This window comes from Oncorhynchus clarkii, chromosome 2 (assembly GCF_045791955.1).
Source record: "Oncorhynchus clarkii lewisi isolate Uvic-CL-2024 chromosome 2, UVic_Ocla_1.0, whole genome shotgun sequence".
Lineage (NCBI taxonomy): Eukaryota > Metazoa > Chordata > Actinopteri > Salmoniformes > Salmonidae > Oncorhynchus > Oncorhynchus clarkii.
In genome coordinates, this window is record NC_092148.1 from 35,516,532 (window position 1) to 35,532,022 (window position 15,491).

Consider the following 15,491-nt stretch of genomic DNA (forward strand, 5'->3'; position numbering starts at 1 on the left):
GCATCAAATCGCAATAAAATCACAGTATCGAATCACAATACATATAGAATCATGAGAATCGCAGGGAGAATTTCTTCAGGGAGCATGTGCAAGGCCTATGTGGGGGTTTTTTGAGGAGAGAAATGGTGGGCAGGAGGGTCGGTTGTTTTCACAATGAAAACTTTGGGTTAAGGGTCATGTCGTCCATGTCTCTCTCACCTTTCCCTTGTCATGCTGGGTGAGAGCTGGCTTGGGGAGCAGGGCAGCAGCAAGGGGTCCACTGCTAACTGAGCCGTCTGTCTGGAAGTGCTGCTGACAGATACCAGAATACATGGTCCTGAGACCTCAAGGTAGCTTAACCTCCTCTAACCAAGCACATGCTGGTTGGGTTTACTCATGGTACATGCAGCTATGGCAATCTCCATTTGATACCATTTATATGGTGAAATAGGTAGGTACTGCAGGTAGCCCCGTATCCTGTCATCCAAATAATAACAATGTCATATAATTATGGTCATAAAGATAATGTCACATACTGACATTGAGCACCTAAGATGATCACATTTCTCATGTCTTCCCATTTAGAAAATTTCAAATCAACAGAGAGAGACTGACAAAGGCATGGCCACCCACCTTTTCCTGTCTCTGGTAGTCTTGTAACACTGATTAAGGTACACATGAGAAGTGTGCGTTAATTCACTGTTAAGCAGCTTGCTGTCTCCCGGAGCATGAAAGAAAATGGATAAATTGTGTAAGTGGTGTGTGTTATGGGTTGGGGGAGGGGCAGGAAGGCAAACGGGCACAAAGGGTGCTTTCTCATCTCAACAGCCTTGGGTCCTCTCACTTGTTTTGTTGATTAATGCCTAATGTGACGGAACAGCACTTGTCTCTCCCTCCACAAATGACACTGATGACAACAGAATAAGAAAGGATGGCCTGTAACGTTTGGACTAGGTCCTAGCATGACAGGTATATAAAATCAAGCACACAGCCATGCAATCTCCATAGACAAACATTGGCAGTAGAACGGCCTTCCCTGAAGAGCTCAGTTACTTTCAACGCCGCACCGTCATATGATTTCACCTTTCCAATAAGTCAATTCGGCAAATTTCTGCCCTGCTAGAGCTGTCAACTGTAAGGGCTGTTGTTGAGAAGTGGAAACTTACAGGAGCAGCAACGGCTCAGCCGCGAATCTGTAGGCCTCACAAGCTGACAGAACGAGACCGCCGAATGCAGAAGAGCGTAGTGCGTCTGTCCTCTGTTTCAACACTCACTACCAAGTTCCAAACTGCCTCTGAAAGCAATGTCTGCACAAGAACAGTTCATTGGGAGCTTCATGAATTGAGTTTCCATGGCCGAGCAGCCACACACCATGCGCAATGCGAAGCGTTACCTGGAGTGGTGTAAAGCTTGCTGCCATTGGATGCCAGGAAAACGCTACCTGCATGCATGGTGCCAACTGTAAAGTTTGGTGGAGGGGACAATGGTCTGGCGCTGTTCTTCATGGTTCGGGCTAGGCTCCTTAGTTCCATTGATGGGAAATATTTATGCTTCAGCATAAAATTACATCATAGATGATTATGTGCATCCAACTTTGTGGCAACAGTTTGGGGAAGGCCCTTTGCTGTTTTAGCATGACAATGTCCCCATGCATAAAGCGAAGTCCGTACAGAAATGGTTAGTCAAGATCGGTGTGGAAGAACTTGATTGACTTGCAGAGCCCTGACCTCAACTCCATCGAACACCTTTGGGATGAATTGGAATGCCGACTTCGAGCCAGACCTAATCCCCAACATCAGTTTTCAAACTCACTAATGGTCTTTTGGCTGAATGAAAGCAAGTCCCCTCAGCATCTAGTGAAACACCTTCCCAGAAGAGTGTTATATCAGCAAAGGGGCGCCCAACTACATATTAACGCCCATGATTTTAGAATGAGATGTTTAACGAGCAGGTATCCACATACACTACATGACCAAAAGTATCTTCTGCGTGTGTTTTTGTGTTTGATTTCATCAAGACAACCATGTATACTTAATGATGTCAGATGTGTCAAGAAGAAGTACCTTATCACTCTTTCGCCTCTTAGGGGCCCGATTTGCCCTGTGTTTCAGTGAGAAAGGTTTCTGACTTTCCTAAAGTGTTTCTTAGCATTACATCCCCCTCGTTTTGTAGATAAGAATTTTGTAGAGAGATGTACTTAGTTTGTCTCAGCCAGCCATACCCCATGCTTTGAGTGTTAGACTAGTGCACAGAGCTGTCAGCCTCCTGACTACTCCCCAACTATAATCCCCCAGTCCCTGCTGGCCTGCTCTGCACTGACGACTGCCTCCCTCCTTGCTGAGTTGGGACGGTCATGGAGGAGTAACAGCTGGACCAGAGAGCCGTCTCTCCCTAAACAGCGGAAACTTCTCCAGCTGTCATCTGCTCTCTCCCACATGACCCATCTCTCCTTCCAGCTGCAGCCCTGGCCTGCCGCACTTTAACCCACTTCCACTGCAGAAGACCATGTTTGCAGTTTGCTCCGGTGTGTGTGTGTGTGTGTGTTTCTGTGTGCTGCTTGGAACGGGACTGGCCCCCACTAAGAAGCTACCCCAGCACATAATGGGTTAAATGCAACCCCTGGCTCCCTAAACATACTATTAGGCTCTGGTCTCACAGGAGATTGAGAGACACTTTAGGTGTTGTTTTTTCTCTGGCGACCTCAAAGAACTTGGTTCGTACGTAAAGTTTCAAAATGCCTTTGCTGCACCAAGCTACATCGATATGGACAAACTCTTTTGCAAGGTGACGCCATGCGAAGAAGAAAAAAAACGTGACACATTTTCACTGCACTTGACATACTAAACGAACAGTAAGTGTATCTTAGCTCAAACGTTTGTCAGTGCATATACAGTGCATTCGGAAAGTATTCAGACCCCTTGACTTTTTCCACATTTTGTTACGTTACAGCCTTATTTAATTATTTTTATTTTATAAAATCCCTCAGGAAAAAAAACAAAGCCATGAGGTTGAAGGAATTGTTCGTAGAGCTCCGAGACAGGCTTGTGTCAAGGAACAGATCTACGGAAGGGTAACAAAAAAATGTCTGCAGCATTGAAGGTGCCCAAGAACACAGTGGCCTCCATCATTCTTAAATGCAAGAAGTTTGGAACCACCAAGACTCTTCCTAGAGCTGGCCTCTCCACCAAACTGAGCAATCGGGGGAGAAGGGCCCTGGTCAGGGAGGTGACCAAGAAGCCGATGGTCACTCTGACAGAGCTCCAGAGTTCGTCTGTGGAGATGGGAGAACTTTCCAGAAGGACAACCATCTCTGCAGCAATCTACCAATCAGGCCTTTTATGGTAGAGTGGCCAGATGGAAGCCACTCCTCAGTACAAGGCACATGACAGCACGCTTTGAGTTTGCCAAAAGGCAGCTAAAGGACCATGAGAAACCAGATTTTCTGGTCTGATGAAACCAAGATTGAACTCTTTGGCCTAAATGCCAAACCTGTTACCATCCCTACGGTGAACTATGGTGGTGTCAACATCATACAAAGTACAGAGAGATCCTTGATGAAAACCTACTCCAGAATTCTCAGGACCTCAGACTGGGGCGAAGGTTCACCTTCCAATTGGACAGTGACCCTAACCACACAGCCAAGACAACGCAGGAGTGGCTTCGGGGCAAGTCTCTGAATGTCCTTGAGTGCCCCAGCCAGAGCTCGGCCTTTAACCCGATTTGAACATCTCTGTGTAGCTGTGTAGCGACGCTACCCATCCAACCTGACAGAGCTTGAGAGAATCTGTAGAGGAGAATGGGAGAAACTCCCCAAATACTGGTATGAAAAAACTTGTAGCGTCATACCCAAGAAGACTTGAGGCTGTAATCGCTGCCAAAGGTGCTTCAACAAAGTACTGAGTAAAGGGTCTGAATACTAATGTAAATGTGACATTTGCAAACATTTCTGAAAACCCGTTTTTGATTTGTCATTATGGGGTATTGTGTAGATTGATGAGGGGAAAACTGTAATCAATTTTAGAATAAGGCTGTAATGTAACAAAATGTGGAAAAAGTCAAGGGGTCTGAATACTTTCCGAATGCACTGTACATTTCACCTGCCTAATACTTGCATTTGAAAACGTCAAGTACTCATTAGTAATCGAATACAAACCATGAATCGAGTGCTCGCGTCCAACTCTAATCTACTGTTGAAAATGACAAAAACCTTGTATATAGGAGTAAAATAGCTTCCTTTTTGTGCCTTGCAGGAACAACATCGAAAATGATCAAGCTTAGAGAGGAGCCCAGCGACTATGCAGACCAGTCAAGAGGGAAGAGTCCGGTCAACAACAGCACACTGGTCCCGGTCAAAGGCATCAACAACCTAGGAAACACCTGCTTCTTTAACGCAGTTATGCAGGTGTGGTCATTATGAGATTGGTTTGTATGCCGTAAACATTGATGAGGCTGCTTATGAAATGCAACCGTATGGATAAGGTCATGTCCAAGAGAGTCTTTACCACGGGTGTACTAAAGGTCATTGCATACCTTAGATAACTATTTTTAACTTGTCAGTAATGTTCAGATCAACTAGCCCATGTCAGCGGACATTTTTTTGCGGAATTTGTTAGCCCATAGATATTTTTGTCATGTTTGAGTCACTCAAATATCACATGAATAAACCTTAGACATGGCAAAATGTATAGAATTGCAAGAGAATTTGCTTTAAAACTGCAAAATGTTCTCTGCACCCCATGACAAAATGTATAGAATTGCTGGAAACCTGCAACATTTTCTCTCCCTCAACAACCCTGGTCTAGGGAACAGTGTACTGTAAACATGGTGGCGGCTGGTCAAACTGGCATGTTGGGTGCTGCTCCTCCCGATAGTAAAATACCATAGCATACCAGCCTTGGGCTCCCGAGTGGCGCAGCATCTCAGTGCTTGAGGCGTCACTACAGACACCCTGGTTCGAATCCAGGCTGTTTCACAACAGGCCGTGATTGAGAGTCCCATAGGGCAGCGCACAATTGGCCCAGCGTCGTCAAGGGTTTGGCCGGTGTAGGCCATCGTTGTAAATAAGAATTTGTTCTTAAACTCGAGAACACATGAAAGGCTTGTATAAATGTCTTTAAAATACAGCAGTATAGGCAAGAACAAGTTATGCATATATAGTACAAGGGTATTTTATATGCGTATGTGTGACTCATCTATCCACGGGAGAATAGGACTGGTATGGAACACGTTCTCTATGTTCCAGTGTGTGTTGGCTGTCTAGTCTTGGGGAATTGAAACTTTCCTTCCCTTCCCCTTTTCCGCCATTTTGTTAATCACCTGGAGCTCTCTCGTGATTGAAACCAGACCGAACATTCTTCCTTTACATGTTTTTTTTCCCTCTCTCTTTCTATCCTCATTGTCTCCTTCAAAATTGCAATTTTGCTGGTGAAACAACATAATTGTCAGAGAAAAAGCTCACCCTGCTGATGCCATTGTGTCTTTTCCATAGCAACTGTCTTCATTGCCAGGATGTGACAAAACAACTGTCGTTTGAAAGGGAAGAAAGAGATGCTGCAGTAATATGATGGGACAATGGTGGCTCTGGGCAATCCCTTCTGTGTTTCAGTCACAGCTCATCGTTTCTTTGGAAAGGGCTTTTTTAGCATAATGATATTTAGGCTAACACCCGCCAGTTTCTCAGAATTAATAGAGATTTTTTCAATTGTAGACTCTCCAGTTTTACCATTCATTTTTTTTTTGCATTTGTAATTTTTAAAAATGTTTTATTCTTTTTTTGTGAAGGGATGATGAAATAGAAAGGAAGGAGTGCAGTAAGATGTTAATGCATGATTCTTGTAACTGATAAGAAATGATTCTGTCCTGTCCATGCAGGTGAAAAACTATGATGACTAAATTAATGGTAATGGATTAATAGTGGCTGATTTCTGTCCATCAGAATCTGTCCCAGACTCACATGCTGAACGATCTGATACAGGATGTGAAGGAGAAGGGACACAAGCTGAAGATCTGCCCCCCTGCCGAGTCAAATGTGGTACGTTCCACGCTCATGTGCTTGGTATAGTCCAGTCCACCACTATAGTATTATACTGTACATGGCACAGGAAGACACATTATTACTGTCTATATGGGTGGTTATTTTTTATATTAGCATAATAGGCTAATGTAAATAACCCTTGACTCATTGTAGCCCACCCCCCACGTCTCCAGTCATCTGTAGAATGCAGTCAAGCCCCTTCAGGCTTTCCATGGTAGTGCAACACTCTGTATGAAATGCATGCCTTGTCTAACATTCGTATGTTCTCTCGCTCACTCTCTCCTTTCCTGGGGTTGTCCTTCAGGGGGCGTTGATGGTGACTCTGCCCAGCCCAGAGCCCCTGACCTCGGCCATGTTCCTCTTCCTACACAGCATGAAGGAGTCCGGGAAGGGCCCTGTCAACCCCAAGACCCTTTTCAACCAGCTCTGCCAGAAGTAAGAAGCTATGTTCTGCATTCATCTTTATTTTATGTGTTGGCCGTCTTACAGCATTAGTGTTGATGGTGCCGGAACCCAGTATAGGCTATTGTATAGGCATGGGTGTTGACTTAACCTGCTTCCTGTGCTGGTCCATGCTAAAAGATTTTTAATGAAAAGAGCATATGAGTGCTTCCCTGTAGGGTGCAAGAGGAGGCACTACAGACCTGTAAAAGGTTGGCTAAAGCTTTCATAATTATATTCTCTTTCCTTGTGTACTAATGACAAACTTTATCACCAAGAGATATCAATAGTTTTTGTTACCATCAATTCTTCCTTCCCACTGCACAACATTGTAGAAACATTGTGCTGTGGTTGCGGCGTCGGCGAGGCATCAATGTTAGACACACAGCCTCATATGCAGACAAGCTGCCCTGCTCCCAAGTTTAGAGGTCAGTGTGCCCCAACTGGTCTGGCACTTCTCCATTGCTGTGACAACAGTCAATCAAACGGTACAGGCAGAGGCCACAGCTCTTACCTGCCCTGTTGTCAAGCTGCCATGGCGACCACTTCAGAGAAGAGGTTGTCTCAACCTGCTGGACCCTACCAGCACCTGGTCCATCCAGTCTTCAGTCCACCTTGCTCCCCAACGCTGTTCAACACTAAACCATTAACACCAACGCACTCCACACAGAACGAACAGTAGACCTCACTGCACAAAATGGCTCTGATGCAATCTGCTTCCATCTGCAATCAAAACAGCATGGCATGTCCTTGTTCTCTTTAACACGCTGCACCACCTGTGTTCGTGTTTGAACTTGAGGATAGTAAACCGTCTGAGTGGCCCGGCCAGCCCTCCCAGTTTCACATTGAACGCTTATGAACACGGTCACCTTTGAACATGCTGAACGGTTGGTTAGGTCTCTCTTTGAACGTGTGGTGAATGGTTGGTTGGCTCTTGTTGTTGGAACATGGTGAACGGCTGGTTTGGCCCAGGCTGGCCGTAGTGTGTGGGGCCTGTTGGGTTAGGTAGGACCAGGCTCTGTACAGTCGGCTCTGTCTGGGTGGGATGGGGAACGTTCGGGTGGCTGGAGCGTGGAGACGGTCGGCCGCCTGGGTGACTCTGGTGTGTCCCGGTACCCGGGCTTTCATCTGACCAGGTGTGTGTGTGTGTGAGAGCAATGACACCCCTCACCTGGTACCACCTCACCCTGCAGTGCATATGCACTCAGCCGGGCATACACATAGGCACAACACGCACGCATGCACGTACACGACACACATTCACCCAGTAGACCTCATTTCATGCCCTTCCTCATGCTCACTTGCGCATTACACGGACCCATGCCTTTATTCAAACCCTTCTTCCATGCAGACATTCACTCGACACCTACAAATGCACGTGCTACACACCTCATCCCGTGTTTCTACGCACACATATGATTTGCCATCGCTCTCCCGTCCTTCGCAAACAAACTCTACATCTCTCTCCTCATTCTGTCTGTAACTGCATGTCAGTGGGGCAGGGTCAAGAGTGGCTCCTCTATACAGGAACATTCTCCTGATGCTGATAATGATATTTCTCCTGCCGCGTGTTGACCTTCGGGATGGCTAAAGCCATATACACACTAGGCTGTGTGCGTGTCCAATCCTCGTCTTTATTTCCCGAGGTCTCCTAGCTCAGTGGCGTGTTGCCGGCCCTGACCTGAGAATGTGCACCCTAGTGCTTAACAACACACTGGTTGGTTAAACTGGCTACTTGTGTAGGACCCCAGTGTGTGTGTGTGTGTGTGTGTGTGTGTGTGTTCCATTGGTATTTAAGACAGATTGAGCCTAGTGTGTTGTTGTGTTCACCCTTGACCAGCTGAGTCACTCCCTGTCTGGCCTGCTCTTCTGGCTGCCCCACTATACCCAACGCCAGGCCCCCTGTGCCAGCTGGACGGGTCAGGCTCGGACCAGCGCCAGGCCCAGTGGTTTGGAGGGTCAACACCACACACACTGTTTCTGGTGCCAGTGAGAGACTCGGCTTTTACCCAGACCCACCACTAGGCCTATGCTGCTGTGGTGGGGGATGTGTGTATGGCGCACGAGGAAAAAGCTCTACAATTTATTCTGATAAAAAATGTTTAAAAAATTGTTATTTAAGTTTAATCTAGAGAATCTTGCCTATGCTTACACAGGAACACTTTTACCTCCCTTTTTCCTTACAATAGTGTTCAGTTATGAAATAATACACGCACACACTTGCACAAACGCACTCTGCGAACGCGCGTACACACTGACTGACTTTCTTTCATGACTTGTAGGCAATTTTTTAAAAACTAACCTGTGTGTAAGTCCAACCGCAGTAGGAAAATAGCAGGGTTCAACAATGAGCAGGCGGCCACACAAAGGCACATGGCCACACAGGTCTGAACATGCATGGAAGATCTCCTGCAGCTGAAGCGTTGAAGAGCAGGCATTCTCTCAAGGAAGGTCACATTCAGCTGGTCTCACAATGCCTGATATAAATCATGTCCACAGACCTTCAGCTGCCTATGCAAAGGCATTCATTATATTTCTGATGTTACTTTTGTCTGTCCCTGTGAGGAATAGTCTATATGTGCATCAAAGCTGAGATCGAGAGAATGAGAAACGGCTTCCATCTCAAGGCCATCAGACTGCTAAACAGCAATCGCTAACTCAGAGAGGCTGCGCTGCCTACATTGAGACCCAATCACTGGTCACTTCAAGAAATGGATCACTAGTCACTTTAAACAATGCCACTTTAAGTAATGCCACATTTGAATATTGTTTACAAATCTTACATTACTCATATAGCATGTATATACTGTATTTTATACCGTCTATTGCACCTTGCCTATGCCGCTCGGCCTTCGCTCATCCATATACTTATATGTACATATTCTCATTCACCCCTTTTAGACTTGTCTGTATTAGGTAGTTGTTGGGGAATTGTTAGATTACTTGTTAGATTTGTGTGTATTAGGTAGTTGTTGGGGAATTGTTAGATTTGTGTATATTAGGTTGTTGTTGAGAATGGTTAGATTACTTCTTAGATATTACTGCACTGTTGGAACTAGAAGCACAAAGCATTTCGCTGCGCTCGCATTAACATCTACTCGCCATGTGTATGTGACCAATAAAATGTGATTTGATTTGAAAAGATTCAATACGCTCATAAATGTAGGAGGGGGGGGGGGGAGCTGCATTCGATAATGTGGGTACGACAGAAGAGAAATAGACCTACACTTATTGAAAGGAATGTCGTTCATAATTGATTGCATGTGGCACTGTGACCCTGTGAATGTGATTTACATATGAGGCAGGGTGTTCTATGAGTCAGATAAGTGTTGATTTTTTTATGTTATAGATGTTTGTTTTTTTACATGCATGATAATGAGTGTTTTTACATGCTTATGCTGGATAGATACAGTAAGTGGCTTTTATTATGTAAATGTGTGTGTCAATGTGAAAGCGACTCAATGTATATGATTTATATGTTGTATTGAAAGTGTGTGTGTGTGTGTGTGCGCGCCCCTCTGCCTGTCGAGGTGGTGCAACGTGCCGGGGTTGCCTTGCGTCTGGTACTAACTCATCCGCTGTTAATTGTGTTAGCACCGCAGCTGTCTGCATTGGTCAGGGCCAGATTGGGAGCAGCGCTACAGGGCCCTTCTGCCTCTCTTCCACTGGGATGAGCTTCCAGACGGCGCCGTTCCCACTGATCCCATTGGAGCTGCTCGTCTGCCTCTCACCCGTCGCTGCTCTGTGTTCCGTTCCCGGAACAAAATACCCCAAGACTGCCTCTGTCTGTCTGTCTTTTAATCCCGACTATCACTGTGTGCCGACCAGATACTGTACCAGTCCGACCCGCTTTGTGTTTGAGCTGTTAGATAAGCAGAGTTGGGGATGAGTGTGTTTGGCATGAATACAAGACACGATTTGCTTGATAAAAAGCCATATTCCTACTGTAATCCCCATTGTAATGTCCATGTTTCATATAAGAAAACATGCTTTAAAACACTCATTTTGTACACGTTTGAAGGAAGATATTCCATTATGTTTTGGCATCTTTAAAGGGGATGAAATGAGGGACACGTGATTTTCCCCCCTCCCTCTGCCGCCCTTGCGTGTGGCAGAGAGAGGGCAAAGGGACAGAGGTAGAGAAGGGGGGCTGAGTTGGTCCTCTAGACCTCCTGCTCATGACCTGTGTTGGGGGCAGGTGGTCATTCGTCTCTCCCCCAGCTCCAGTCACCCATTCTGGGGCTTGAAGTCAACATCCATCAGCACATGGCAGAGATGATCCAGACTGTAGGCCCATCCACTCTGCTGCCAGTTAGAGGATGAGTACCTCTGTTCTGATTGGGTCTGGGAGCTCGCCAGGAAGAATGGTTCACCAGTTCAAAGGGGTAAATCGTTTGGTTTCATTTGCATTGCAGGCCAATCTGAACGGGTCATTGGCCTGTATGTAGAGATGATATGACATCAGATCAGGATGCTATACCTGGGACAATGAAGCCCCTACAATGGCTTTTAGGAGGTCCCATTTCTCTGTGGAGAGCTGCTCAGGAGCGTTATAAAATAGGACATACAAAAATGTAGGCTGACGCCCTTAGAACAAGTACCAGTATTCCGGTTATCCAGTGATCAAGACGTTTATCATTGTTATAGATGGTCAGATGCTAAACTGGTATCTAAGAGGCAACGAATGTACTTGCCCTCCTCTATGACCCTGTGCACTCAGAGAGCATTGGGTTAGGAGTGGTCAGTGGTTCTCTCAGGTCAGCTGCATGTTGTCCTGCCAGCCTGTCAGGCCAACCTGTTCTGTGGCTGACGCTGCCCAACAGGTTGTGGTGGTGGCTCTTGCCCTGGCTGCACATCTGTCTCTACATCTGTCCCTACATCTGTCCTGCTGTGGCCAGGGACAGGTTCAAGGAGAGCCCCCTCTACGAGCGCTGGGGCATGAACACGCAGGATGTCCACTGGCACAATCACCATACGTTTTCTCCCGTAGTTACATGTACTGCTGGGGAATGATAATGATGGGAGATATGTGTACTCTAGACAGTAAAGTGCTTTCTATTGAAGAAATACAGAATTGGCTTGCACAGTAGGCTGTTGATAAGCCCTACAGCCATTTTCACCTGCAATGTCAAATTTAATTTGCAAATACTTGCACAGGTCTTAAAGTTAGCTACGAAATGAAAGAAATTCCATCAAATAATCAATGTGTCATTGTTATAAGAGACGCCTTTAACAAAATCTTCTTTACTTGGAATCTTGCTTAACACATGAAGCCGGAAGAAGGTCGTGTGTGTGTGTGTGTGTGTGTGTGTGTGTGTGTGTGTGTGTGTGTGTGTGTGTGTGTGTGTGTGTGTGTGTGTGTGTGTGTGTGTGTGTGTGTGTGTGTGTGTGTGTGTGTGTGTGTGTGTGTGTGTGTGTGTGTGTGTGTGTGTGTGTGTGTGTGTGTGTGTGTGTGTGTGTGTGTGTGTGAGACCCTAACTGGTTTAATGAAAGCTGTGGGAATGAAACAATAGCTTCCTTTAAGCTGCAGAGAGGAAATTGAATGGATGAACCAACGAAAAGTCCTTGAAAAAAAAGAATGTGGCCTTTCTCCACTCTCATTGATGTCTCTGTATGCACTATTGATACATCTGATTGCTTTATGCATGTGGTTGATTGCTTTGTGCATGCTTGTTTGAGTGTGTGGGTGGGTGTTTGTGTACCAATGATTTGTGTTTGCCTGTCCTAGATTTACTCATTTTATCAACTATAAACAACGCACATGTGACTGGTCTAGCTTAGCGATAGAGCTGCCAGCTTCGGTCTGCTGTCCACCTCTAACTTTCATCCCTCTCAACTCGCTCCCTCTCTCAAGATCTCTGTAAAAAAAAAAAAAACTGAATTACGTTTACACGAGTGTGTGCGTATGTGTACACATTTAACATGGTTACTATGTGAGTGTATGTGTTCTGTCCGTCTCACCAGGGCTCCACGCTTTAAGGGCTACCAGCAGCAGGACAGCCAGGAGCTGCTCCATTACCTACTGGACTCCATGAGAGTAGAGGAGACTAAGGTGAGACTATAGACCCACGTTACAAACACCACATCCTTCTTCCACTCAGCCTAGTACCATGGCTCCGTCTCTGTGCCAGTGGCTGTGTTTGAGATCCAGACTGACCGATCTACAAATCGTAAAGAGTAGTTATTTAGGAAGCCTTTAAAAAAAAAATATATATATATATATATATATATATATATAAAAATATACTAATATATATATAAAAATATACTAATATATATAAAAATATACTAATATATTTTTCATGTAGATCAGTCAAGTGACTGAGTATGAGTATGATGACATAAAGCCATTAGTCTCTCTGTCAACGGTGTCTATGATAGCTGTAGCCAAGCTACATGTAGGGTGGTGACCATGCTAGTAAGAGTACGCAAAGAACAGGCAATGTTTTGATTGCAATTGAGGAGCAGGCTGTAAGCTTGTGGATGACATTGTGCAGGGTTTGGTCTTCGCCTTTGCTTCTCGGCCAGCCATTGTCTTTTAACCTTATGGTACCATATTTTCTGGCAAGTGCAGACTGCCCCCCCCTTCAGCAATTAGGGGGAGCCCAGGCCCGGCCCAGGGCTGAGTCAGTTGGCCCCTCAGCCCCACCAGCGACTCAGCAGCCCCAAAAAGAGAGGAGAGTAGCGGGTGTGGAGTGGAGTGGTCAGCCCGGGGCCTGGGACAGGGGGACAAGGGTACAGGCTGGGACTCCCCCCCCCCCCTGGTTCTTTTTAAACTTGTGAACACTGACAGTTGTGCCACTTACAGGACTTGCAAGTGGCACGACGGGCGTCATTGTGTGATCTGGGAAGCACGCAGCTGTGGGTCGCGCCATTGTGCTGGAGGGTCACCCCCCCCCCCCCCCCCCCCCCCGCGCTCCAATCAGGGAGTCACACGCACATACGCTTATATGCATTTGACATCTACTGTCTGAGGCAAAAATGTGTAATGGGTTCGCACTCAAACAGATTATTTTCACTGCATCAGGGATGGCGTAGACTGCATCAGGGATGGCGTACACAGACGTTTCACTGCATCATGCATTCATTATACATGCGCTGAAACGTAAACACACGCACATACGCTTATATGCATTTGACATCTACTGTCTGATGAATTTACAATACATTTACCTGCAAAAATGTGTAATGGGTTCGCACTCAAACAGATTATTTTCACTGCATCAGGGATGGCGTACACAGACGTTTCACTGCATCAGGGATGGCGTACACAGACGTTTCACTGCATCAGGGATGGCGTACACAGACGTTTCACTGCATCAGGGATGGCGTACACAGACGTTTCGGCTTTACAGCCTTCAGTGTGTAGATACAAATGCTGTTTTGAATTAAAATAAAATTGTAAAGAACTGCCGATGAGCAGCAGTTGCGTCTAATCAGGTTTGCCACTCATCTGCCATAAATTTACCTGCACAGCATACACAACCCAACAAATATTGTATACTCATCATTTTTTCGGTCTATGACACTTACACATTTTATTTACTCAAAACAGAATTGTAGATACACTCATCGTGTTTAGCTTGCACCAACTTAAATGTCCTCACCTGCATGGAATCAGCCCAAACAAACGTGCAATAAAACACACACACATACACTGAGTGACTGGCCATTTCTCCCATAGCCTGTCACCACCAACCTAGGAGGCCCAAGTGTTTGTTTTGATTGGCCATTTAGTATCAGAAGTCTAAATACACACAGTCAATTATCACCAATTAGCTGAGACGTTAGGTACAGTAATGCTCCCACTCAGGGCATGGCCTGTGCTTCTTGGCCCATCTTAATTTAGTTTACACCCCTCCAACCTTCCCTTCCTCACCCGCTTCTCTTACCCTGAGCCTACACACTACACGTTGGGGGATCCTGATGGGGATTAATTAGTGTGGGGCTCAGCAGTGTCTGACTAGGGAGAGGAGGGCAGGGGGGGCTGCAGAGCTGGGATTAACCAGGCTTTTGACCTAAATAGCCAGTCCAGTGCATGGGTCCGGGGACAATGGGGGCGACTAGTCGGTTACACAGACCACGGCCAATTATCTATTGATTGGTGCTTTACTGCGTCGGTGCCTCTTCTTCTACTAGCCGACACACTCAGTGACCATGTCACCTTCAATCACTGCCCACGGCCACGCCACCGAGACTGTCAGAGACGGCTGGCTGACACACTCCACACCAGCACATGCGCAGTGTACACACACAAACACACACAGGAGAAGTACACACACACACAGAGAGAGAGCGAGATACAAGTGCACATTCAGATGCTCTGGAAGAAGTTTGTATTTGTTTACTAATGTGTATTCACAAACACACTCATTTTTGTAATGGTTTCAGTTCCTTGGCTTCCCATGGTAGCTGTTATATGAATCACCCTTTGTTGTATAAAACCACCATTTTGTAGTCCTGCATTTTTCCATCTACTTAAGTTGCATTCATATGAGATCAATGTAGTGTTTGACATTCCCAGCGGATCAAAGCGGGCATTCTGAAATCCTTCAACAACCCCACGGAGAAGACTGCAGATGATGAGACCAAACGCCAAGTCAAAGGTTCCTGTTCCATTCTGACACTCAGTAGTTTTGACCTAAATCAATAGCGCCATCTTGTGGCAGCGTTATGTACTGTTCAATGGCTTACTATGGAAAAATACCTCAACCACAGGAGGCATGTTTCATGATTAAACATAAGGATTGATTAAAGTAAATTTATTCTGAATGATTGTAGCTGAATGTTGTTGTTTTTAGTTGCCTAACCTTTATTTCCTCCTTATCTCAGCATACGGGAAGGAGGGTGTGAAGATGAACTTTGTGGATCGCATCTTTGTGGGGGAGTTGACCAACACCATCATGTGTGAGGAGTGTGAGCATGTAAGTGATTCTTTGCCTGTCTATTCTGTTTATGGTTACTGGAATCTGGGTGTGTGTGTGTGGTCAACCACTGAACAGTTTGGCTGTATTCCTTAATACTTAAGGATTAATTA

At 45.7% G+C, this 15,491-nt stretch overlaps 1 protein-coding gene across 2 annotated transcripts in view; it reads left to right on the plus strand.

Annotated features, from left to right (window-relative positions):
- Nucleotides 1-15,491, plus strand: part of LOC139367146 (ubiquitin carboxyl-terminal hydrolase 45-like) — a 41,300-nt gene that overhangs the window by 20,207 nt on the left and 5,602 nt on the right. For both annotated transcript variants that reach the window (XM_071105252.1, XM_071105241.1), the window contains exons 6-11: nucleotides 4,230-4,381; nucleotides 5,915-6,010; nucleotides 6,318-6,448; nucleotides 12,419-12,506; nucleotides 14,979-15,060; nucleotides 15,287-15,378. In XM_071105252.1, the coding sequence (XP_070961353.1) occupies nucleotides 4,230-4,381; nucleotides 5,915-6,010; nucleotides 6,318-6,448; nucleotides 12,419-12,506; nucleotides 14,979-15,060; nucleotides 15,287-15,378 (641 nt within the window). The remainder of the gene's footprint in view (nucleotides 1-4,229; nucleotides 4,382-5,914; nucleotides 6,011-6,317; nucleotides 6,449-12,418; nucleotides 12,507-14,978; nucleotides 15,061-15,286; nucleotides 15,379-15,491) is intronic.